The following is a 25,731-nucleotide window of genomic DNA, read 5'->3' on the forward strand; positions in this document are numbered from 1 at the left end:
TTGGCCTTTAGGATTTTGTGATAGGAAACATGGAAATGTAGGGAAATGTACACCCAAATCATCTGTAATTACAGGTGTTTATGACCAACTTGTAAAAAAAATCACATCAATTAGGATCCCACAAGCTCCTGCAGGCAAAGACCTTTACTACTCTTACCAGTTATTCCTAAAGTATAACTTAAATTTCCCTTTTGCAAACTAAGTTGATTAGTTTCTATCCTATCTTGATGGATATGGAGAAAAACGTCTATTATTCTGTCCCTTTTGTAATGTTTTTTCATATATGTTAAGGCTGCTAATTGTATACCCACTTAGTCTTTTTCAGGCCAAATGAACATAGTTCTTTCAGCCTTTATAAGTAAGTCGTAGAGTCTGAACTTTTTGTCAATATAATTGCTCCTGTCTCTCATTTTTGGCTGGCATTCTTACACCATTGGTACAGAAATATCCCAGAAATGGAAACTCTGGAGCACAGTGCAAACTTATCCAAGCTTCAGGGTTTGCTAGGATTGCACAAATGCGTTAATACAGTCTATGGATTAGCCAAACTGGTAAGGGCTTGCTGGGACTGCACAAATGCATTAATACATTGTTTGGATTAATGAAATTTGTTAAGTGTTTTACAAGAGACAAGTTTTTTGAAAGGGTATATTAAAAATACTCTCTTCTTCCTTTTCTTTAAATTTCACTATCAAAACACAGTTATGGCTCTCTCGCTGAACAGTTCTGTACATTAATGTGTAAGTGGCTGTTTATTTCAATCATTTAAAAAAAAAAATCTTAACACCTGCTTTGTTTCATAATTTGCTTGGTATTATTCATACTTAATCTCAGCCTGAACTCCATATTCATGTATTTGCAGTCCAGTTCAGTGACAGCCAAACATCACTCAGTCCTTTGGTAATTTTAACTTGTTTCATAGTAGATCAAGGTCTGTTTTGGAAAAAAACACCAGTACAATTAGCAGCCTTAACTTCAGTCTGAGGACAGAGCTTCATAATTGAATATTTGAGGGTGGTTTGTTATTCAAACCTCTCTCAGGCAGCTTCCTGAAAAACAAGTGGATGAGTAGAAGAGTTCAAACTGGAGCAGTCAGCCTGAAGCCGCCTTCTATTTTCCTGTCTATCCAACATATCCTAGCTGAATTTTTACTGTTTGGTGCCCATCAGACTTGTTGACGTTTCCATTGTCTTGTTTCCCCTTCTTAGTCTTTCATCCTGCATTCCTTTTCTTTGTCTCCCAATGCTTTGTTCCCTGATACCTGCTAGTCTGTGGGTCTGGTAGCTTTTCTTTTTCTTGTGAACTTGTGGTCTTACAGTATTTCGGTGAATTTGGTCTACCAATGAAAATTTAGACAGACTAATCAATAGCTTTTATAAATTCTCCTCTGCACATTAGGTCGAAATAGCACCACTTCTTTTGCAAGAGTTATAAATCACTTAAAATTACGAGCAGAAAGTCTGCATAAATGTTTAAAAAAACCAACCAGTTACGGTATTGGTGTCAAAGGGCTTATCTACTGTAATAAAATAGGTCAACGTGCCTTCAGCATGTTCTGTGCTCCACTTACCTCAAGATCTATACTTCTGTATTTCATTCTGTTAGCATCTAGATGATTGTTGAATCAGGGGGAATCAGGTCAGCAGTGCAGCAGCAAGAAACTGCCTTTTGTACAACAGAATCAGAGGAAAGGCAGGCAGACAGTGTAGTCTGCCAGGGCATGAAGGGCAGAAGGCTTTGTTACGTTCCGTTTCTTCATGTTGCGAACACCTGTCGGTCATATTGAACTCTTTTTATGATTAAACTCTGGACTACTCAAAACAGTTGTATCAGATTTCTAAGTCTTTCACATGCTGTTGATTCTACACAAGGATGAGTTTGTCCACAAAACCATATGGCATTTTGATATGCTGGAGGAAACCATCCTCAATTGTACATGAATGTAAGGTATTTTCCATAGTAAACTCATTCCTAAATGAGCCAAGGCTTGCTTGTGCCACATCACAGCTCATATGAGATTCATCATTTGCCACAACATGTAGAACCTGGAAACTATTTGTTTCTGTACAGCTGCTGTAAAATAACATCTTCTTAATTCTTGAGTCATTTAGGGACAAAACCTCATTTTCTAAAGAATTAGACACTGAAGAGTAGTCTTTGTTAAATGTGTGTGGTTCAGTAGTTAACTAGCTTACAATGCTAATGTTCTACATTTTGAAGTTTACTAGTTTACTATTTTTTCTCAGTATGCCACAGATGAGAAGTACTAAGTATAATGTATTCTTATTTAATACACTTTCAATACATGCACAGAAGTTAACAGAGAAAAACATTGTCAGGCTGGCTGCCAAGGGAAAAAGCCAAACTTGGCACACTGGGAACATTTTACATCCAGAAATCTCAAAGCAGTTTATAAATGCTCCAGAGTTAAATCTCAAATATCCATTTCACCAACATGGAAGCTAAAATTCAGAGCAATTAAATGTTTTGTCAGAGAATACAAATCTGCAGCAAAGCTGGAAGATACTTAGTTTCATTCTCTTACGTTAATTATTAAAATATGATGCCTCCCTTTGTTGAGGATTTTAATTATGACTCATATGAAAGCCCAGAAGTTAACAGTCATGTCCAAATGATTAATGATCTGTGCTTCAAGTCTTTCAGATAGGAGCGAACAAAAAAAAGTCCCTATGACTATTTAAAGGTTTGCTGGGGGGGGAGGGTGGAGTTCGTCATTTACAGTATCTAACTATTCTCTGCTGGTTTGTTTTCCTCAAAGGTTTTCGCACTTGGCGGTATCCCCAGACTTTTACAGCTTCTTGACGTTCAGAATGAGGATGTTCAGCGGGCAGCATGTGGTGCTCTGAGAAACTTGGTGTTTGAGGACAATGACAACAAACTGGAAGTGTCAGAACAGAAAGGGATCCCACTCTTGCTCCGCCTACTCCGACACACCAGGGATGTAGAGACTAAAAAGCAAGTAACAGGTAGTGTTTTCTGTGCAGTTAAGCATGAAGTAGTGCACAACCTTTTGGTGTGAGGTACATGACTGTTTACTTAGGCCGATGTTTAGTGATTTAATACAAGAACATTGTCACCTATTTTAAGCGATTCCTTTAGGTCCTTACTCAAGACCGGTCTTTAAGACAGTAAGAGACAAGAAACTGCAACTTCCCCTCTTAAAGCTTCTTCAGAAATGACTCTATCTGTTTGCGGGAAACTTAAAGTCCTAGATGTTCCAGAAAAGAACATGAGGCTCCAAATATCAAATTCTGTAGAACCATTTTGGTGAGCAGTGACCGGAGCAGTCCTAGAGGTGCCTGGGACCATAATTAATGCCCACTACTTATGCAGCACCTCAGCCCTCACTTTTTGATGCTATGCTGCCTGTGCATACTGGGAGCTCCTTGTTGAAGACTGTCCCCCAGAACTGTCAGGTGCTGTGGATAGAAAGTGGTTGTCCTACTCCCCATAAACCCTACTACCCCAAATTTCTACTCTTAGCTCTCTCACTCCTAGCTGTTTACACCTGAGTCTGTCTTCTCAGATCTGTGACAAGCAGAAAACTCTGCCACAGCAACAGCATGCTTCCTTTCTGTGCGCAGGGGAGAGAATTACTGCAGGACATCCATTTGGCTGTAAAGATCATATGGCACCATCAGTGGAGTGACCTGCATTCTAGATTCAGCCTTTGCAGGGCTTATGTTCTCATCCTTTTATTTCCAATGTCCTTGAGGAAGAACTGTTAAAAATGAGTAGGGCCCATTGGAATTTTGAAGGAAGAGCCCTTTGGATCAGAAACCCCATATTATACCTCTTGTTGTACATCAGTGTAACAGGAATGGTGGGAGGAAATGTTGACCATTACTTACAAAGAAACCTGTGGTTACTGCCCTGTTGGATTTGCAGCAGCCAGTTAAGAAATGCCCACCACTTCATCCCTGCACTCCTGTTTGACTATAGCGTGTCTCTAGAAAGTCAACTGCTTGTGACCCACATTCATTCTAGTGAGCATGCAAAGGAAGAGCAGGCTTATATTTTATAAATGGAAGAAAACATCATGAATAAATGAATGGGGATTTATTTCAAGTGATCTTTAAAGATAGCAGGAACACAAGCTATTAAAATAACAGTGCTTGAAAAGATACAGAAGGTGTCAAGCAGCCTTGCCTTGAAGCAAAGGCATGTTGAGACCTTCTGTAATTCTGCATTCTTTTAAGTATTTGAAATACTGCGCTCCATAAGCTGGAGAACAAAGCTTTGTATTGTTGGCTCTTTTGGCTCAGTTATACAGCTCTGCAACATTAAAATGTTTTAAAGTTTTTCACATTCATCAGACACAGAATTAGGTCACTTAGTAACTTATTGTATAGTGTGTTGTGTCTCAGTGCTATTACACACCAGTGAGAGAAGCAGTGAAAACAGTGGTACAGCAGCCAGAAATCTAATGCTCTTTTCTTGCTAGCAATTTCATCATTTCTGACAAAAACTTTGACTGCTTGTGCAGGATAACTCATACGGATATTGTGAATATTACTGCCTTCCCCTTCACCAGTGTGAAAATGGATGAAGGGGCACCTTTCTGCAGTTACTGCTGTCATTGAACATGAATATTTATTTATGAAACATACAAGACACCAACAAAATATTGAAGCAATATTGAGCAGGACGTTGTATTTTGTGTAAAGCAAAATATTCTGATATACTTTCATGCCTATCACTTGCAAGGGATGGCTTTAAAAATACACCAAGAGAGAAGTATTTCTCGCTTTGTTCAAGACCAAATACACAGTCAGGAGGAAATACCCCGGATCCCTTGCTGAAAATGGCACTAGGGCTTACTTTTTGCCATCACTTGAGCAATTCTTCCAGCTCCCTAGCAAGCTACAAGGAGCCTACAGGGCAAAGGGCAGCCTGGTTGAATGAATTTCTATGAGAATATTAACTTTGTTTCCAGTCATTTTTTTTTTCAGCCCACACTTCAAAGGCAGACAAGGAGTGGGCTGCAGACAGGAGGTAGACAGTCACTGTTAAGCGTGTGCTTACTAAGGTCAGTGCTTCCAGATGACCTTGGCATGTACAGTGATATCTAGGAAACACTGGAATTATTGTCCTGTACAGACTGACTGTGTAGCCCGAGAAGGGCTGCAACATGAGGCTTTTCCAGGCACAATGCAAACCTCTGAGTGCCTTTCTACCACAATGGTTAAACCCTGCTGAGCAACAGTTCCCTGTCTGACTGATGGCTCACCTAGAAGTTTTGCTTCTCCTTTTGCATTGCCTTTGGCTTCCTACAGGACTAGTGGAATATCATAGCTATGCATGCAATTGCACTGCAGTGTTGTAACACGTCCAGGAAGAGGTTAGTGCAGAACCTTTGGGTTCCACCTGCTCAGCATGAGAAACCTATCTGTCTTTCCATGTCATACTTATTACTTGCCTACTTTGACAGTAAATTAGAGACTTCCAAATGTGTGATATGATAATTAGCTGAATGCCTTCCCCCATAAGAGATTAGTAAAATAATCTTGGTACCTGATAATACCACACTGAACTCTAGTGAGAGACTCCTGGCCAAGGATCGAAAGCATGTGATACTCATTAATAAAGATGTCTAAGCTCAGCAGAGGAAAGCTTTTTGTTTCTACTGCTGTGTAGGAAGCATGGTACCAAAGCACTTCACCTGACAAAAATACACAAAGGTAAGGAAGTCATTGGAGAGAAGGAAGTTAAAATTCCAAGACACAGAAGTTTTCTCATACTGTACTTTATTACATGTCAGAAGTATGATCTAATACTTGTGCACATGAGATAAGTACATCTCAGCCTTAGAAGCTTATCTTTAAGGTCACTGATTTATTAGTACCAGCACTGTTTACACAGACAAACACTTGCCTAATATTAAGCCATATCATATCATATATTCTCAAAGAATATTTTGATGGCCTGTATTTTCTTCCAAGACCTAGCTGAGGAATACAGTCTGAGCATAGTCATGCAGTGTGCCTTGTATCAGCCTATGAAAAGACTGAAGCAGTTAAAGTGTATGGAGATAAATGCTGAGTATGGCAAGTGCTGTGTCCTGCCTCACGGACTGTGCATCCCAGGAGAACCCACAAAAAGCACCACACCAAAGTGGCTTTGTGCTTATGACAGTGGTTTGAAAGCTGCCGTGGACCAGTTTACCTAACGCCCCTGTGCAGAAAATAGCTACCCGTTTTTTCTGTGGAATTGTTGTGCTTATATGACCTCTTCTTAGGGGGAATGAGACCTCCTCAAGATCACATTGACTGAATTTGCTAGCTTCATAAAATCACTGATACAAGTAAAGTAACAGAACCATAGGCTCTGTCCTTTGTTTGACATACAAACTTCTTGCAAATCTCTTAGGAAAGGAATGAGGTTACTCCTGAATAGTAGGAGAGGATGTCACTTGGAGACAATGCAGGAGCCAAGACAGGAATGGCATTTTGTAGTATTTGGAGAGCATACTGAGGAACAGAAAGTAAAATGGCTGTGGCATGAAAAAAACAAAATTATTAGCTTTTGAAGGTAAGCCAGATGAGCCTCCAGGGAGTATCTAACCTCTTGATCTTGTTATCATGCAGCATAAATCTACAAAATGAAAGAAAATTTTTCCTGCAGGGAAGATTACAGCACAAACAGAACTGTCATTAAAAGAAATATAAATTTAAAAGGGGACCCCACCCATTTTCCCAAATAACCATCTAAGGGAAAACTATGCCCCTATGAATACATTACAGCATGGCTGCAAGGAAAGAGCCCGTTCCTACAGACATTTTCTAATGTGAACAAATTCATCCACACCCAGAATGCCACTGAGAGAATCTTTCTGAGCCCAGTGAGACACTGCCTGTGAGTCTTTACCCAGGATTTTTGTTGGAAATTTTACAGTGTGAGCAACATCTCAAATTCTGTTCTGACAATTCTATTCTAGGTATCTGTCTATAATTCAAAATGCACTTGTTCCTTTTAATATGATATTCTGTCCTTGTGCCCTTGCATTTGTGCCATTCTGTCTTAACCTTCTTCCCTTACCAGCACCCTTTGGACTGCATGTCTGATTTCCTATAAGACTTACTTGTCCTTCAGGAAAGTACATTCTTCCTTTTGTCCCCTAATTCAGAGGTTGAAGAGCTGATCGCAGAAGAAGCAATGGGCTGCTTCTGCTGGCTTTTGTTTTGATTTTGCTATTGCTCACAATAGCTGAAATTAAATTCAAAGTGGAAGGAGATACAAAACAAACATTTTTTTGTTGTGAGCTGATGAAAGGAACATTCGCTAATACTCTGCCAGTGTTTGGAGGAGGAGGTCTGTGAAACTTAGAGCAGCAAGCTGGGAAACAATGAATGCCTTTGTAGTGAAAAGCAGAAATATGTGTCTTTTTCCAGGGGAAGAGTACTTTAAAAAGAATTGTCATCTGTTGGAATAGAACATAAGCAAAGCTAATCAATTATACAAGATTATATTTGAGATTTGTTTTCGTGTTTGGAGATTGTGAGTAGACAAGGTGTGTAGCATTACTTAATGATTTATTTAGTGACAAATGTCTGGACGGTAATGGCCAACGGGTGTTTAACAGCTTTCCCTACTATAAGGAATTTTGCTATCAAGTGTTAGAGCAACTTGGTAATGGGCATCTCCTGTCTTCCAGCAGTTTCCAAAGACCTGTAAACTCACTCTCTGTACCTCCTATCTACCCCCTTTGCATGCGAGTATTCTCCCACCCATTGGTCTCTACTTGGTACTTGGAAGTGCAACTAGTCCTGCCAGGCATCCAGAAGGGACGAATTCTTCCCTGGAAGCGTGGAGAATGATCACTGGCATTGGTGGTGTTTGTTAGCTCTGTTTAGCTTGCATTACTTTGGTAACAGAGAAGATGATTGCTGCAGATCGGCAATGCACATGCAGAGCCATGGAAAACTGCACTTCTCAGTCGGGCGTTAGACTGACTATGTAGAGACCTGACTTTTAATTACATGGATAATTGTGCCCCTTTTTTTGCCCCTTTTCCATATCCTCAGATCAGGGCTGGCGTATTCTTATCACCCCCTTTTGCTCCTCTTCAGGAGATCAGGTGCCAGGCAGGCTCCTTCGCTCATTAACTTCAAGGAGTTTGAGATTAGGTCTTTCAAACTGTGGGGGAGTCTTTTTGCCATTCTGATTTTATTTTGGATGTTGCAGGTTTGTTGTGGAATTTGTCCTCCAATGACCAGCTGAAGCACCTGTTGATTAGAGAAGCCCTGCAGACACTGACCGAAGTGGTTCTCATCCCTTACTCGGGCTGGCCAGATCGAGATTACCCAAAGTCAAGTGTTTTACCTGACCCTGATATATTCTACAATGCCACAGGATGCTTGAGGTGAGCACTCAGTCTACAGGTACCCAAAACAACAGTTATTTTAAGACTCTAGTGCAGTGGTCTCCAAACTTTTCTGATCATACACCCCATCAGTAAAAAACTTTTGAGAACATGCCCTCAGTATATGTATATTTATTTATTTATAAATTATATACATGTACTACTGTACTAATATATTATGTACATTGTAAAACATATGTAAAACAGTAATTAAAAAGGATGACGTAAAGATGAAGTGAACACTATTTTAATTTTTTAAATTTTGTTTATTAATGGTACAAAAATACTGCCTTCCTGCACCCCCAATGGACTGTCTTGTGCACCCCTTGTGGAGACCAGTGTTCTAGTGGATATATAGCATGGTGACCTTTAAAGCCTAGGTCTAAATTTATATGATCTGCTCATACAAATACAAGAGTGATGCTTTCAGAGGATGTGAAGTTCTTTGACCCATATAAGTCTCATTTGTAACCATTTTATTAATACTATTTTCATAAACAATTCTTTTTAATTTCTAAAATTTATGAAGTATAAGAAGCGACTGTCCACTGGAGTCACATAAAAATATGCCTACTCTACAAACTCAGAAGAATTAAAGCTCTTACACATAGCTTGAGTGTGCATCTATACTGACTGGCAGAACAGATTTATGATTGCATTTGTTGAAAAGTAACAGTGCAAAAGCACTTGAAGAGTCACAGACTATAGCAGGTAAAACAGTAAGGTTAATTTCTTTGAAACACAATTTCTTAGTTGTGCTGGAACAAAACACAGTTCTAGGCAGTAATAGGATTTTTATCATCACATGCCTCCATTTAGAGAATTTGATTCTATGTAAACAAGAAACTAGTCTTCTATGAAGAAGAAAATTCACTATATTCACATATCACTGTTTCAGTGTAGCCTCAACAGAAATTTGTTGTCATCTACATTTTATTCAAACAGTGGTAACACTGTTTACATTGTATAACCCATTGTGGGCCGTTCCTTTGAGCAGTCTCAGGTTCAGACACCCAGGAGTGTTGGCATTTCCCATAAGAACCACAAAGTTGGCAGCTTCTCTCACAATTTCTTCCGTTTGCACTTTATTGTTGTATAGCCCTGTAAGTGCCATTTGGGCTACCAAAAGACTAACATGCTTGAAGGATTAGTTCTGGTGTCGTAGGTCCATCAGTGGGACAACTGAAGTGCTCAGGTACCTGGAATTTTCTTTCAAGAGACTGAGCAGGTCATCTTCATCTACAACAATATTAGGTATTAATGGGACCGCAGTGTTTTCTGCCATTTGTGCTGGGCAAGTTCACTCACCTGCTGTAATACCTGCTGAGTCCTACCATCTTTACCAGGCATGGGAGCAGTCCTTTGGGTAGTAAAGCAGAACATGCTCAGCAGTGGCCAAGTCACTCTTTTCTTCTACTCAGCATATAAACCAGAAGTAGTAGTTATATTCAGTAGCATCTCCAAGGACCCTTTGGATAAATACATAATCTCGAGCCATAATCACTTCTCATCTAAATAGATGACTTGGAAAGGGGACATGATACCTACAGGCACAGAGGAGTAGTCAGTTTTCAGCTGCTGCGGAAGATGCTTACTTTGATGTATCATCATCTATAGCTAAAATGATTAGAAAATGACTTAACCTAAATTAGGAAAAAGACATTTTTTAATCCAAAGTAAGCCCTGTCAACTTTTTGCACAAGTTCAAGTAAATTGAGGCCAGGCTGCAGCCATGGGGTGGATGAACAGATTTACAGTTGTGTATTTACTACTGCAATCAGCTAATAGCCTCATGAACACAGTAGCAGCTACTACAGAGAAACACCAAAGGTCTCAGTAAACATACCCCTAAATGACTGAAGTATAAAAATCACATCTTTAATAAAAACACCTTTAAAAATAACAGTCCATAAAACTGTGGCCCTTTACGAGTTCAAAGTCATTGTATATTAAGTAAATACAGGTATCAGAGATGCATGTCTTTTGTTTACACATTCAAAAATGCATGAAAGGACATAGTTTGAAATTATTAATGAGTAAGGTATGAATGCAAAGGCATGGCCTGAGTTTTGAACTGTTCTTAGTAAAGTACAAGGAATTAAGTTCGAAATTTAGAGTCTGGGAAGCTGCCCAGTTTTGCCTTACACATACCTACTTTGCTAACATGTCCTATAGCAGAGTAGTTGTACCTGTATTGCATGAATTTTTACTGTGTAAACAGTTCTGCATCTGGCTCATGCGGTTTCAGAAGACAAATGAATTGTTAGCTGTACAAAATAACAACAAAGCACCTTTTTCTGCAGGAACTCCTGTCAGCTCACTAACTACTAATTAACTTCATCTCTAAGTAATAATTAACTTCCATTTACTCTGGTGGCTCAAAAGCAAATACAGAGAAGCCTTAGCTAACCTTAATAAAATCTCTCTAGCTAACACTAGTGGTGGTGTCTATGAAATGAAGCAGGTTGTGGTTTTTTGTATTAATTAGCCCAAGCTGCATTTGTACAGAAACCAGTCTGGCTGTTAGGTGTGCAGCTCTGTGGTGGCATGACCTGCTCCTCTCCTGCATTTGGACTCTGGTACCGTCTCTTCCCTATGAGCCAGCCGACAGGGCCGAGGATCATTCTCAGTTTTTGTGTGGTATTACTCTTTCTGAGCTTATTGCAGCAATTTGACATGACTTGATATGTGACAAATAAGGCATAACAGTAGCCGAGTTGTTCTAAATTAAATTAAAGTAGATTCTGAACATACCTTATGCTGTACAGAAAGTCAGTGAGTAGGGCTGCAGTTAGATCTGCAGTTAGATCTGCAGCCTTAATGAAAAGTCTCTCAAACTGCCCTTATCTAAATGCATTATAGATAGAAAGGATACATTACATATTTTTACATATATATATAAAAAGGAGATATATATATTTTTATATATATAGAAAGGATACATTATCTATTTTAAAAATATGATGTCCATATTCTAGTCCTTCTCATTTTTAAGAGCTTGAACACTGAAAATTATAATTAGAACAAGAAAGGCTTGAAAATTCACAGGTAAAGTTGATCTACAGGCTTGCCAACATACTTTCTAGCAGAGAATAGTTTTTGATGAGGCTTACAGTATTTGTACAGACCAAATATCTGAGATTTTTAAGATTAATCAGTTTGCATCTACTTACTGGAAATTAACACAACTCCCGGATTAGGTCACTAGAATTACTCCTTACTTATGTATTAATTTAAAAAAAAAAAAAAAATCTCTGCACAAATAAATGCTGAAAACTAAAAGAAGACCACACCACAAAGTTAAAAAATGTGCACTGAGGGAATGATGTTACTAAATGCCAATGTTTAAAGAGTATATATATTTGCCAGAATATAAATCTGTAATTAGTCTTCCCTTTTGTAATACTAATACGTTTGTTGTGCATGTTGATAAAGTCTATAGCCTGCAGCTCCTATTACAGGGTAAAAATAGTACTTTGAAGTGCAATACATTACGCATAGTACAGTACTTAGTTACAGGAGAATTAAAAAATTTACATACACCTATTGACTGAACAGGACACCCACAGTCCAAATCTAACACTATCATCTGACATGGGCATATGTGCTGTGCCACACAGTTACCAACTAATAAATTAAAGCTCTCTTCATTTTGACAGAATTTCAGGAGGAGAAGTAAATCCGCATCTAGCAGATAATATTGCACATACTAACACTGGAATGAGTGAATGACCAGGACGCTCCCCATTCTGGTAACCAGTTATTGCCAGAAGTATTGTGGAGTCCTAAGTCTCGGCTGCCTGTGTCAGTGTATGCAGTCACTGATAAGGAAGTCTGACATTAGAAGGATTTGTTAATCCCATTCTCTAGGTCTGTAGTTTGTACTAAAGCTTTGCTCCTGACACAGTTTTACAGAAATCGCAGGTCACAAAACTTAACATAATAAAAGAAAGCTGTGTACACCACACAATTCTGCATTAGCAGTTAGCATAAGCAATGGTATTGTTCAGTCCCAAAATATGATAAAAAGTACTGTGCCCTGAAGAGGCAAATCAAAAGACTTCACTGGTTGCCTGACAACAAGCTGAACAAGTAAAATTGGTGTATTAAACTATCTAGAGGAGTACTGCAGATTTTGCAGACAAGTTTTGTTGGATTTTAAAGGTAAAGTCACTTTTTCTTGGCCTGAAAGTCCTACCCATAATAGTTGGGTCTCCAGTTCCAACACAAATGGGTAGAAATCTTCAAGACACTTAGCCTCCTCCTCCATACTCCTTCTCTGAGTCTGAAAGAGTAAGATACCAACAGCATGCAGAATATATGGTTTTGAATATTATTTATATACGTAAGTGAATTTCTGGTATGACTCTTCTGATTAAAAGGAGGGCTTAGTAGAAGGCTGTCTGTATTATGCCTTGAAAGCTGATAATGATCTTGTTCTATTTTTATCTTGAAATACGTGTTCCCAAAAGTTCTGCAATGCTGAACTTTCCAAAATTTATGTTTAGTGGTCACATTTCCTCCTGCAAAACATTTCATTTAAGTGTTGGATGATTGCAACTGCTTTGTTTCATTACAGAGTCCTCCTTTTTAATTGCACTGTAACTGGAGCGTCCTGTGGCCCTATGTATCCTAATTCTTCAAAAATTTCTAGACATCTGTCTCCAGAAAAGTCAGCTAACCTCTCTGTCCCTGGTTCCTCAGCCAATAAAATAGAAGTAACACTTCCATTTTCATTATTATTTTTCAAACTTTCTCTGTTCCAGCTCCCTTTTTAAGCTCTTTGTGAATTATACAGTGACCCACAAGGAGGGTGGAAAGCTGTAGTTGGAGGAAGTAGTATCATGGCACTTCAGACCAGGAGGCTGCGTAAACATCTACTTCCATTTGCTCTGGAGAGAAGTGAAGCCAAAGCTCTCACCATGTGTTGAAAAGTGTAATGGCAGCTCAATTTCATAATGGAAGCTTCTAAGAAAGACCATAAAACAAATGATTGATGATAACAATCTTTGAACCGAGGCCTCCTGCATAGCATTGCCATTCCTTTAAGTTTATTTCCATCCATTCTTATCTTCCCTTGCCTCCTCTTCAGTTTATCTGCTCCCCCAATTCCTGAAAGGAATTGTGTTATTTCCAGCAAGCAGCTTGCAGCCTGGCGCCTGTAGTTACTAAGTAGATCCCCAGATACCTTTCCCTCCCTGTTGCATTTTTGAACTGTGTAAGGCATGAAGGGAATAGAATTTCCTGAACTACTTCAGGAAATTGTTAACACATAATTGAGTTGAATTCAAATTACCAGTTTTAACAGAATGAGTCCCATGAGCAAAAGCCCTCTTCTTATCAGTCATGAGGATCATTCACAGCAGTGCAAAAACCTTTTCCAACATAGCCTGCCAGTGTGTGACTCCCTGCTAGCTTAAAGGGAACATCCCTTTCGCTTGGTGCCATTTGCAATCTAACCGAACATACGTTATCATTCTGTTTCTTTCAAAATCACACTTGATTTTACTATGTTGCATTTCTTTGTATTTACCTTACATCTCTGGATCAAAAAAATATTTCCAAATAGGAAATTAGCTGATCCTCCACAAACACCACAGGAACATGGGCAAACGGCTATTTCGGTTGCAGATATAGTTACACCGTGTAAGTGTGCAAGAGAAAACAGAAGCAGCAAATATGGGATGAGATAAATGAGGCATGTAGGTAGATACGATGCCTCCACATTGGCATGTGGTATAGTTTGGGCATGTCACCAGGATTACCATACTTAAGCATGCCAGAAGTCAGAGATTTTTAATAGTTAGATGATGCCAAAACATAAGTTCTGAGTCATTCAAAGGAGAGCATCCCTACAAGCAGTAATCTCCCTAAGGCTGCATTCTCCCAACCATTCAATACCGATGCAGGGTAGAGGTATCAGAAATTGGGTAGGAGAAGAGTTTTTCTGTGAGAAGACTCTTGATCTTGACTCCAGCTGATCCTTTTTTCCACGGATGTACTTGTCTCAGTGTACTTCTGATGAAATGCAAGTAAAACAAATTTGCACAGCAGATGAAGATTTCTAGGTAGCCCTGAAGTCTCACCATGGGGGTTGCCACAAGCCACAATACTGGGCCAGCCCAACCATGGCAATTGCCCAAGCACTGAGTATTTCAAGGTCTCCAGGAGCTCCACTACAAGAGAGTCCACTCCTGAGCTCAGAGGGAGGCATTCCAGTTGTCAGGAACCTCAAATCTTGGGAAGCCAAGATGAAGTCAGTTTTGCAATTTTCTAACCAAAATGTTGCCATTGTTTCAAAATTCTTTTTTCTTTTTTTTTTGTTTACATTTCTGTGACACTTCTCAGAAACATTTATTTTTTCCCAGTCGAAAAAGATTTTTATCTCCTGGAATTTCTCAAGCTTCAATTAGCAAACAAAGTTAAACTGTCAGCTGAGTTTTTGCCTGAAATGCTCTTCCCTGCCTTCAAACCAACTCTGACCTTATTCAGAGTAAGGTCGTTAAAACCATAATTGGGCGAGTGGGAGAGCAGAAGCTCTTCCCTCCCCAGTCCACGTTGTAGTGATAAGGAAACAGGGAAAGGTGGAGAATGGAGTATGTGTCCAGACGTGCACACAGACACACACTGGTATCTCTGACTGGATGAAAAATTGAGCATCAGCTTCTTAATGAAACAGAGTTCAGGAATTCATTTCCTTTGCAGAACAGGACAGTGCCTCTGATTCAGGCTCTTCTCTGCCTCCTGAGCTATAAAGCTATGTGCCCCACCATATTCATGCTAGACAGCAGGGCCAGGTGATGGCCTCTCCTCTCACAGCCATTCAGCATGATTGTGCTTGTCAAAAGTTCAGGGATTTTTAGAATAATGTACTGTGACAAAACAAAATATTGTATCAGCTGAAGTGTCTTTGGTGAGGGAAATTCCACACTTATCTTCTAATGGTATTTTTAGTCCATGTGCCTCAGAAACTATTTTTGCTATGCACTGAAAGGACTGTAGCATGTACATTTCTGTCTGTATAACCATAAACATATGAAAGGGTAACATGCCTCAAAGTGATGTCTATAGTAGGCCATATAGAGGAATCTGAATATTGATTCTGTGATGTATAATTTCATGAGAGAATAAATTAATTCATAAATAGGGATATTGTTAACAGCATAACCTGAAGTAAAACTATGATTACAATGCACTAGTATTTAATTTGAATATGTACTTCCCAGAGGAAAAAAACAGAACAACTGCATTGACAGTATATAAAACACTATATTCATTTTGCAGTCATAAGCCACAGCAAAGTTTAAAGCTGTACCTGCCTTGTTTTGTCATTAATAAAATTTTAAACTATTGTAATTTCCAGTGGGTAAAGAAAGTATGCAAAACAAACTCCCTGAAACTATCTAAAGGAACATGTCCCGCTCTGTTTGTGATGAATGCTAAGATTGGGTTATATTTAATGTTATTTCAAACAAAGAAGCTGGAATGTCATACTGCGTGCAGCATTTTGGCCAGCAGAGCTGCAGGAGTCCAAAATAATGAGGCCTAGGTTTATAATTCCAGCATTCCATGATTCAGAGTTTGTTCAGTTGTAAAAATAATTATACCCCAAAATTGTAAGTGTTGTTACTTCCCTGGAAATCAGTAGCTTATTTAGAGCCAAACTTCAAGCAGCAAGTGTGTGTTTGGCTTTTCAAGAGTTTTTAAATCACTTCCATAATTAATTTTCAAGTTGTACTTGGGTTACCACAAAGCACAGAAAATGTTACTTGAAAGCTGGGCAAGCAGTGGCTTCCTTTGGTTCTGGAGGAAGCAGGAAGGGTGCGGAGCAGTGTCTGAGCCGCTGCAGTAGGTCAGCAGAAGGCATCTGCAGAAGGCATCTGGCATTTCCCTCTCTGAGCAGCTTCTAGTGGCTTCAGCTTTTTTCTGCTTAGATGCCAGCAGCTTCTCTGGGAATCGGCTGAGCGCAGTGTATTTTTTCCTCTTCCTTGTCTCACGCTGCTGGTCTGGCAGCGATGGCAGTGGCAGCCGCGTTGCGATTCATCCCCTCAGCCTCTCGCCCAGCAGTGGGGCCAGACTGCTGCTCCAACCTACCGGCTCAGCTGTGTTCACGTCCCCTCCTGCCCACTGGCACCCTCGGAGCATTTCCATGACTACGTGAATTGCCACATGAATTTGGCCCCGTAACTGACATAGGTTATCTTTATGTGTTAAGGTACAAATGTTGCTAAAACTCTTCAGCACATGTGTCTGTTGATGGGTCATCTTGGATCAAGAACTAGTTTGGTGTAGGTAAATGCTAAAGGACATTTGTGTGCATGGAAATTTTTACAGGTATCTTCTCTGTTATTTTGACATAGCTACTGTCCTAAATATTAAAAATATAACTAGAAATGGAATAATGGAAAAAAAAGTCCAGTTTGTTTGACTGTTTAAAAGAATTAATTCAACTTTGAGATGAAGATTTGAGTCGGGTCTTACCTTATCCATCCAAACACAACAGTTGCTTTTTCTGGAGTGTTTGTTTTTGTCTGGGAGTGCACTGAAGTGAAAGTTTTACTTAGCAGAGGCTGAGATTATTTTACAGCTCTGAAGAAAGGAAGCAGTCAACCTTAACTTCAGTATCTTTAAGATTTAGCTGGAAAAGTTTGTCAGAGGGGCATAAGGAAATATTTTCGACTAAATCTCTTCTCACCAATGTATTCCTTCCTGCACAGAAACATGAGCTCTGCCGGCCCAGAAGGAAGGAAAAAGATGAGAGAATGCGACGGCTTGATTGATTCTCTTGTGTATTATACCCAAGGAGCTATTGCAGACCACAAGCCTAATGACAAGGTATTCTTTGAGATGAAAGGTCTTTTCCTAGGGGAAATTGCTAGGAGAAGATTTTTTTTGTTTAGAAACCAATGTTCAGAAACAGTTGTGACGTAAGTGCCAATCTTATACTTATTTCCAGGGCTTTTAGAACTGTTACCAAAGAGGAGAGTCCAGTAAGAAGCTTTCTGAAGTGTTTTTTTATCCTGCAATCTAAAAGAATAACGTAACACCAGAGAAAGCTAGAAACTTATGTCTTTTTTTTTAAATGTGACATAAAGTCACAGCTTCCAGAGATACTGAAACACCTAAAAAGTTAGATACTACCTTTTAAGTTGTCTTGGGGAGCTAGCTAGCTAAAAGCCTAAAAAATTAATCTGGTTACTTTCCTGTATATTTAGTGCTATATACCCCTTAGGAAATGAAGAACCTAAATCTTTTTGGGTGGCAGTGTAATTAAGCAGCTTGCATCATTTAGAATGAGATCGATTTTCCTAAGTTTTTTAGAAGTTATACATTCTGCCTAAGCCAGTAACTACAAGGATGTGGACACCTCCAGAAGCCAGTTCCTCTCATTCTCTTCCTCCCACCATTGACTGCAGATGAACCCTGAACATTGCTTAGACTAGATGCTTGCCTTTTAGCTGTGTGAAGTTGGGTGAGAAGACCAGCTGTCACTTATGAGACGGTTAGCCGTAGCCTGTGAGGCACTTCTAGCATGCCTGCTATAACTTGTGCTGTATAGTGGTAATTACTACCCATTTACAGCTCTATTCTAGGATTAGATACTTGAGCTTCTCCATCTCCCTGTATTCAGTGCCATTAGCTTCAGGGAGAATCGAGCACATTACACTTGTGCCAGTAGCTCCCTGCTGCATTTTGTCTTAAAACCACTCATTCCTTTTTTACTTTCAAAAAAGGAGGAACTGGTAATAAAGCTATTTTCCACTAGACTCATCACTCAGAAATTGTAGCCCTGACCTTAGCCATGACCAGAAAGGCACATCTAATTTAAAAAAACATTCTACCACAAAAAAGTGTTTCCTCCTTAGGAAAGATACAAAGGCTTCCTTTTGCTGACGGTATGGCGAGGTGTGTACATGATCATCTTTACTCTTAAGCTCTTAAATATTCCTCAGCACACTTCTGGTCTGTGCCAAATAGCACTCGCCCAAACGATTCCCAGGCACAATTCAGGAATTATAATGTCCCAGGACCATTTCCAACAGGCATGCGCCCCGCTCCAAATGCAAACCCTGTGTGCCAGTTGGCCTCAGTGCTCAGGAACATCCCAGGGCATGTTTAATTCATCAGTGTAAATGCAGTCTTGTGGATCACTGGCATGAAGACTGGCTCTTCTGTAAGCCGTTAGAAGCTCTTCAGTTAGTTGTTGAAGATGCAGAAATGAAAGCTCTTCCCATGTCTACACATGTCCCTTCAATGCATGCCAAAGCTTTCAAGATTTCTATTCTTTTGTTATTTTAGGCCACAGAGAACTGTGTGTGCATTCTTCACAATCTTTCCTACCAGCTAGAGATAGAGCTCCCTGCGAGCTATGCTCAGAGCATATATATGCAAAGAAGAAATATTTCTAGCAATGATAAAACACCGGGCTGTTTTGGAACACGGAGCAGAAAATTAAAAGAGGTAAAGCACATGTTTAGTTAGATCTCATTTTGTTTATCAGTTGTAGCAACTTCTGGAGAATAAGGCTGTAATCTATTTAATCTGTTATTGATGTATCTGGCAGTGTGACACTTACTTGCCCCAAATATGCAAATTTATTGATAGCCTTTCCTAACACCCATTACCTTGTTCATCCACTGATGGTGAAAATGACATAGCAATTCACTGTTTCATTAGTTGAGGAATACTGCCACTCAGTTTCATCCCCTCTGATGGATCTAAGTGGTATCTGTACCATGTACGGCAATTGTGCAAGTGCCCTAGCAATGAGTGGGCATTGTGATGGTTTCACCAGTGAAACCAGCACAGGGTGACTTGCCACTTCCATGACTTGCTGGCTTTTGGGCTATGTCAAGACGTCTTCTTTTGTTGCCATGTGGTACAGATCACAAATATTCTGGCAACTGGGAATTGTTGGAGAGAAAACAGGTGTCAGGGGAGGAGGAAAGTGAAAGAAAATAATTGAAGACCCTTCCCCATCTATTAGTTTTGCTGGAGGGTATTCTGCCTTCTCCCATTCCATCCACAATACAACTCTATCTGGCCATTTCTGGTTTTCCTTGGCCTCAGCCCCTAGTGTCAGTTGCTGAGACATGAGAAGCAGCTTCCACCATACTTATCTCCTCTTTTTGGATGGAGTGGCCAGTATAATTAAATACTGAAATTTTACACATTGTCACATTCACAACTTGATAATCTGCAAATAATCTGGTCATAGAGAGTTACAAAATGGCTAGTTTATCTTATGATGTAATCAGGTCATATAAGGTCACTGTTTCTAAAGGCTTGATCTGTTTACATGTTTAGAAGCAGCAGGACACCCCGCTACCTGAGGAAAAGAGCAATCCCAGAGGTGTTGAATCGCTCTGGCATTCTACACTGATTAGGATATATCTCTCCTTAATAGCAAAGAGTACCAGAAACTATACCCAGGAAGCATCCCTGGGAGCTCTTCAGAACCTCACAGCTGGCACTGGACCAGTAAGTCAGCTTTTTTCTTTTTTTTGTTGTTTAGTTCTTAATGTGAATGCATAGAGTTCAGGGCTGGAGTACAACAGGCCCGCACCACTGAGATCAGGTAACCACTGTCAAGTCACTGTCTCACAGACATGATCAAGAAAATCGAAGAACGTTGAAGGGAAAATCATAACTGGCAGTGCAGCTATTTCTTGCTTGGCAAATATGGGAACTGCTTCTTCTCACTCTTTATACATCTCCACGCGTGGAACTTTGCCTATTCATTGCACAATGAGGGATAAGTAGATGTTAAAAGCACAGGAAGAAGGTGATTTTGTGGAACATAATCAGTCCCATGGGGAGAGGAAGGCTCTGACACAACCACAGTTCACTTTCATGGTGATGAAAGTAATGACCTCTGTCATGTTTTGGCTGAGGAACTGGCCAAAGAGCATGTGGGAGAAAGAGGGCTCAAAACTTCTTGTATATCGCCTTACTTTTCTGTTGCAGCTCATATGTAGCTCTGGATTTACACTATTTCAAATGTGCTTAAATCGATGTAGAGAAGCTGCTGCGGTTGTTTATGAGGCTGTACATTCATGGTAATGACACGCTATTGCCACATGCCTTATAACAGATGCCGTTTGCAGTGGCCCAGACTGTTGTTCGGAAGGCAAATGGCCTTCCAAGTATTCGAACTATGCTGCATGTAAGCCACCCAACAGTAAAGAAGACAGCAGTCTCACTGCTCAGGAACTTGTCTCGCAACACTTCTCTGCAAAGTGATATAGGTGAGCAAGACTAACATTCTCTCTTGGGCTTTCTTTCTCTGTTCTCTTTACATTAAGCTTTCCTTCTTTAAATAAAAAAAAAGTGCCCCCCCCCCCAAAAAAGTGGGTTTTTAGGTCTGATACTTGTAGTCATTATACAGGGTTGAAAATAAAGTTTTGCCTAAGAAAGACTGTAACCTCAAGTTTTCTCTAAATTCTGTATTCCTTATCAGACATTTCCATTGATGTTACTTTCAGAAAATACATAATGGAAGTAAAATCTGCACAGATTTGGAGAGGGAGTTCTCCTTCTGCTATATATATAATATATATAATTATATAATTATTTTCACATCAGAAGCCATTTCAATTCCAAGTAGTTTTATTTCAATTTACTGTATATTTGGAATTTTTTCCTACTGATAGGATAAAATCACATAATTTGTTGTTCTTTTCTGTGTTCCCACCAGAGGGGGAAGGGGAAATTAGAGGCATACAGCTGGTTTGCGGGGCAGATTAACCTCCAGAATTGTGCAGAACAGTCTCCTGGGCACTGTTTAATCCTTAGAGAACATTCCCTATTAATGAAAATATTATAATATGTTCTTGGGCTGATTTCAAAGGGATAATCCGTATGGTGTTAACAAGTGGTGAATCCCTCAGAAAGAGTAGGAATTAACCTGAGGAAAATCAGAAAAATAATCAGGAAAATAATTTATGAAAGAATGTGGGAAAGACAGAATAGCATGAAGCTCTGGAGGAAGGTGCTTCATCTTGGACTTTCAGCCATTTTCTTGCTTTACCCATGGTAGGAAGAACTGGGGGAATTTCAGGTGAACCTTTTCTCCATGAAAAGGTGTTCTTTTTCGTTGACTAAAAACATGTATGAATTCAGGTCAAATTCTGCAGATAATTTTGGCCAAAGGAAAACATTTGGAAGGGCATACTGTTTCTTAGATAAAGTGTCTATATTTATCAAGTGAAACAAACCTTTGATATGAAATTGAGATTAATTTAATACAAAACATCTCTAAACATTAAATGATTGAAAAAATCAGAAAAATTCCTATTTTACTTGAAAAAATAACATTTGTTCTGAACAGATATTTTCAAGACACTGCCAAGTGTATGCTTTCTAAAAATTGCCTGCCTTGATTTACCAATGGAAGGAAAAATGGTCTATCATGTCTGACATAATTGCTTGGACTGATACTTAGCATAGCAGGTGGTTCATCCAGTTTTAAAGGTCCTTGTCTAAATCGCATGTAATTTAATCTTAATATACATTAACATTGTCACACACCCATCTAGAGAAATGAACTCCGGGGAGCAAAGTGCTCTGTCCAAGTGAAACACTGGTTATGGAGGGGAGAATGGCCCCAAATGCCCCAAACTATTGCCCAGTGCTCCTTCCTACAGTGGAAGCAGCTGGCTACAACCTATTGCTTTCATTTTCTCCATCAGCTCTGGTTCACATGGCACAGATCTCACAGTATACAGTAGGACTCAGTTGCTGTCCAGAGCTGTTGTTTGCTGTTTGGTTGGCTGCTAGGGTTGCATCCAATGTGGTCAAAGTGATGTGGTGTTTCTTGAGTAGGGACAGGCTTCAGAATAGGGCATTCTTAAATAGATCGCTTACACACCAGCTCAGCAGGTTGAGTGTGTGCATCCCCTTATAGCCAACCATTGACAAGTTCAGCAGTAAAAATCGCGCTGTTGTCACCCTTTCTCAGTTTGCTGTATATCACTATACTCAGGATTACCTATAGGACACACAAGGTTCCTCAGGAAGTGGGAGCCTGCTGCTAGCACATGCCTAGAGACCTCACTACAGTACACTAGGTATTAATGTATTGTGTATGAGGCAAAATACACACTGTCCAATTTAGTGTGGATGCAGCTTAACCTAAATTGTGGGGATGTAATGCAGGTGAAACCATGACTCTGTTGTGGGAGCGCACAGCAGCCTGGTAGGTGATAATGGGAGGAGTAAGGTCTTGTAGGACCCCTAGATAAATCTGCACCTGTTAATAACGGAGTTGCTTGTCTCTCTTCCAACTTGTAGCTAGAGAAGTTTTACCTGATTTGGTCTCGATACTTCACGAGTCTGTCCCAGGGTCTGATATTATCTGTGAAACTACAGCGTCCACCTGCTACACCTTGTACAATTTGACACAGAGCAATTCTCACAATGCACGGCTTCTCCTAAGTGCTGATGGCCTACCAAAGATTATTACCATCAGCATGAATGACAGGTAAGATGGTTGAGAAACCTTCCCTCCCCCTCCTCCTTTCCCTGGGGAAAAAAGAAACTGCAACCTCTGCCACTTGCAGGGGAAAACACTGCATCTTAAGGTACAGGACAGGTTAAACAAGTGACTGTGATGTGAACAGAATTGCACATATTGGGAAACACAGAAAAATCTCTTATAACCACTGTTCCATCCAGAGCTAAATTTGCCGTGTTCCAACATTTTAAATAGTTCCTCAGAAGACAACAGCACAATATTATCTATATTCTAATATATATAGTGGCTGACCATCAGATCTTATCTGACCCTAAAAAGTTTCTGTATTTCCTGTTCTTTGTAACACAGCCCTGATAATCGTTAGCAGTAAAGTGCAGAGATACATTTTATAGAGCTGATAGAAATGTGCTTAAAAAGTATTTATAAAGGAGCACATTAGATAATATATGTTGAATTGTCTTTAGTCATTATTTAATACATAATCACATGCAACCAATGTTTACTCAGAAGAGAATAATTAATGGTTTGTGAATATGAATAAGTATTCTATTTGCCTTCCTCTTTTTACAAAATGAAGGAGGAAATTCATCTCAGTAAAGGAGGCTTCATGAGGCTCTGAATAGTTTGAATCCTATCTAACTAACCAGGGATTTTACCTGCTGGAAAGATCCTTTCAAATGCTTGTTATGTTGAGGTGTATTTTCCTCAACTGAATGTGAACAGTGTGATAGCTGCTCTGAGATGAAGGCCGTAGAGTACTTCATTTCTCTCCAGTTTTGAAGAATGAGTAACACAGGGAGGCATGTTGCATTTGTTTCAGTAGTCAGGACAGCATGAAATGCCCTAGAATACCTAAAGAGCAGTAAAACAGCATTTAGGAGGAGAGAGATAGAAAAAATGCTATGAGGTTACATTTGCTGAAGTCTGCATATGCCCTGTGATTATGAAGTGGGAATTTAAACATGTTTTATCATTCTTTTCACAAAATTGCAGTAATATGTTCAGCAAAGCTAGTAGGGCTGCTTCAGTTCTCCTCTACTCCATGTGGTCACATACCGATCTCCACAGTGCTTACAAAAAGGTAAGATCTGGGTTAGAGCAAAGACATGTAATCTGTCCTTTCGGACCTAGAACCCTCTCATTTGTCCTCTGGGGCCCTTAGCATTTCTGCCCTGTCCACCATTGACTGAACCAACCTGACACAGAGGGCCTGAGGTGCCAGCAAAAGCAAAGGCAGGGCGAGGCAGCTTTCTGCTTTAAAACCAGAGCAGTTTTGTTCTCCTTGTTGTTTGTATGGTCTGTGAGCCCAGGTGTTAGTTATATTCAGACAAAAAGGTAGGGCCTGGGAAAGGTGTTGGCAAATGTTTACTGCCACAGTCAAAATCAAACAAAAAATGACCAGCATGAATCAGCCAACAAACCAGTTTGTTTCTTTCCTTTTGAAGCTCTATGGCTGCTTTTTCAACACACAGCTGGGTTGACTTCAACCTACCTACCTTCAACCTGCATTTCAAACTGTTTTCATTCCTTGTTTTCTTGCTGTTCAGAATTTCTGTCACCTGAAATTCCCTATAACCTAAAACTGTTCTATTTGCTCAAGCTCTAGCCTTTAGCATTTATTAGGCAGCTTGTTTCTTCTTGTAGATTTTCTGTTGAAATTTGCTGAACAAAAGTTACTTAGTGTAGTATCGTTTAACAGTACTGTGTCACACTCAGCAGTATACTGCCCCACAAACCAGAAATCTGCGTTCAAGAATAAGGTGCTGTACCCATATAAACTCTAACTGGATTTTCTTGTCTCTGGTTTTTTGCAACTACATTTCTGACTTTACTGTACAGCAGTATCCCTGATGGCATGAATTTTCTGAAGTCACTGGTACTTTGGATATGCGTATATGACACATTTGTCGGATCTGAGTTTCAAAAAATGCTGATTACTTGCTGTTCCTGTGCAAATTGGGTCCCCTAGAGATATGAGGTATAGCACTGAAAACTGTAGGCTACCTAATGCCTAGACATTTTTGAAAAGTCAGTCTAATAAGCAACAGAAATCACTTATCAAATGAAATTGATAAAATCCTGGGTTATTTGGCATTGCCCTGAACTCTTTGTTCAGATAAGGTTAATCTCAGCTGGCATGAGTCACCTAAGAGTTAGGAGTCTGTAGAGCCAAGCTAGAACAATAGGCTCCCCATACAGTCAGTGGACAGAGTTGAGCAACTCCAATGATTCATCTCACCTATCTTAGACTGAATGGAGTCACTCCTGGGAGATGCCTGTTCTGTCTCTGTTGACTGTAGAGAACTCTGCCTAGACCCCTACCAAGGCTCCGTATCTAGCTTTTAGGCAGCTGAACCCACCCTTCTCTTGCAGAATCAGCACTGAAGATAATGAATTATTCTGTTTCTTTCATTCCAAAGGCTGACTTTAAGAAGACAGATTTCATCAATACCCGGACTACAAAAGCCTATAACTCACTAAAAGATTGAATCCGATCATAACACCACTGAAGACTATTGAGATCATGCATCAATTAACGTAACTATCTTCACGCGGTTGGTGTTGCCATCGTGAACCGGGAAGTATCTCAGAAAAAAGAGGTTGATTTTATATAGGACTTGAGTAACCAGAGGATAGCTGTTTTGTGTTTTTAATCCTAATCACCTGGTTGTCACTGTATATATCAATTTAAGAAGCTTATATCAATATAAGAATAACCAAAGATGGATTCTTCAGGACATCTGAGGTGAAGTTTCATCCAGGCTGACCACTAGTCAGAGCTTCAGATGACTGCCTTTAGTCTAACAGGCATTTATACAGAGAGGTTTGAAATGCTGATTGGCAGCAAATTCTTTTCAGACTGTTTTATACA

The 25,731-nt window shown here is 39.7% G+C and overlaps 1 protein-coding gene across 1 annotated transcript in view; it reads left to right on the top strand.

The window, feature by feature from the left end:
* The window catches only part of PKP2 (plakophilin 2), a 43,328-nt gene extending 17,980 nt beyond the window's left edge, over positions 1-25,348 (top strand). Inside the window, exons 5-13 of the mRNA XM_075720151.1 lie at positions 2,780-2,987; positions 8,206-8,383; positions 17,101-17,218; positions 18,683-18,844; positions 19,691-19,864; positions 20,478-20,631; positions 22,676-22,865; positions 23,853-23,940; positions 25,280-25,348. Coding sequence (XP_075576266.1) covers positions 2,780-2,987; positions 8,206-8,383; positions 17,101-17,218; positions 18,683-18,844; positions 19,691-19,864; positions 20,478-20,631; positions 22,676-22,865; positions 23,853-23,940; positions 25,280-25,348 — 1,341 coding nt within the window. The remainder of the gene's footprint in view (positions 1-2,779; positions 2,988-8,205; positions 8,384-17,100; positions 17,219-18,682; positions 18,845-19,690; positions 19,865-20,477; positions 20,632-22,675; positions 22,866-23,852; positions 23,941-25,279) is intronic.
* The last annotated feature ends 383 nt before the right edge of the window (positions 25,349-25,731 follow it).

Source organism: Pelecanus crispus, chromosome 1, assembly GCF_030463565.1.
Source record: "Pelecanus crispus isolate bPelCri1 chromosome 1, bPelCri1.pri, whole genome shotgun sequence".
In the NCBI taxonomy this organism is placed as follows: Eukaryota; Metazoa; Chordata; class Aves; order Pelecaniformes; family Pelecanidae; genus Pelecanus; species Pelecanus crispus.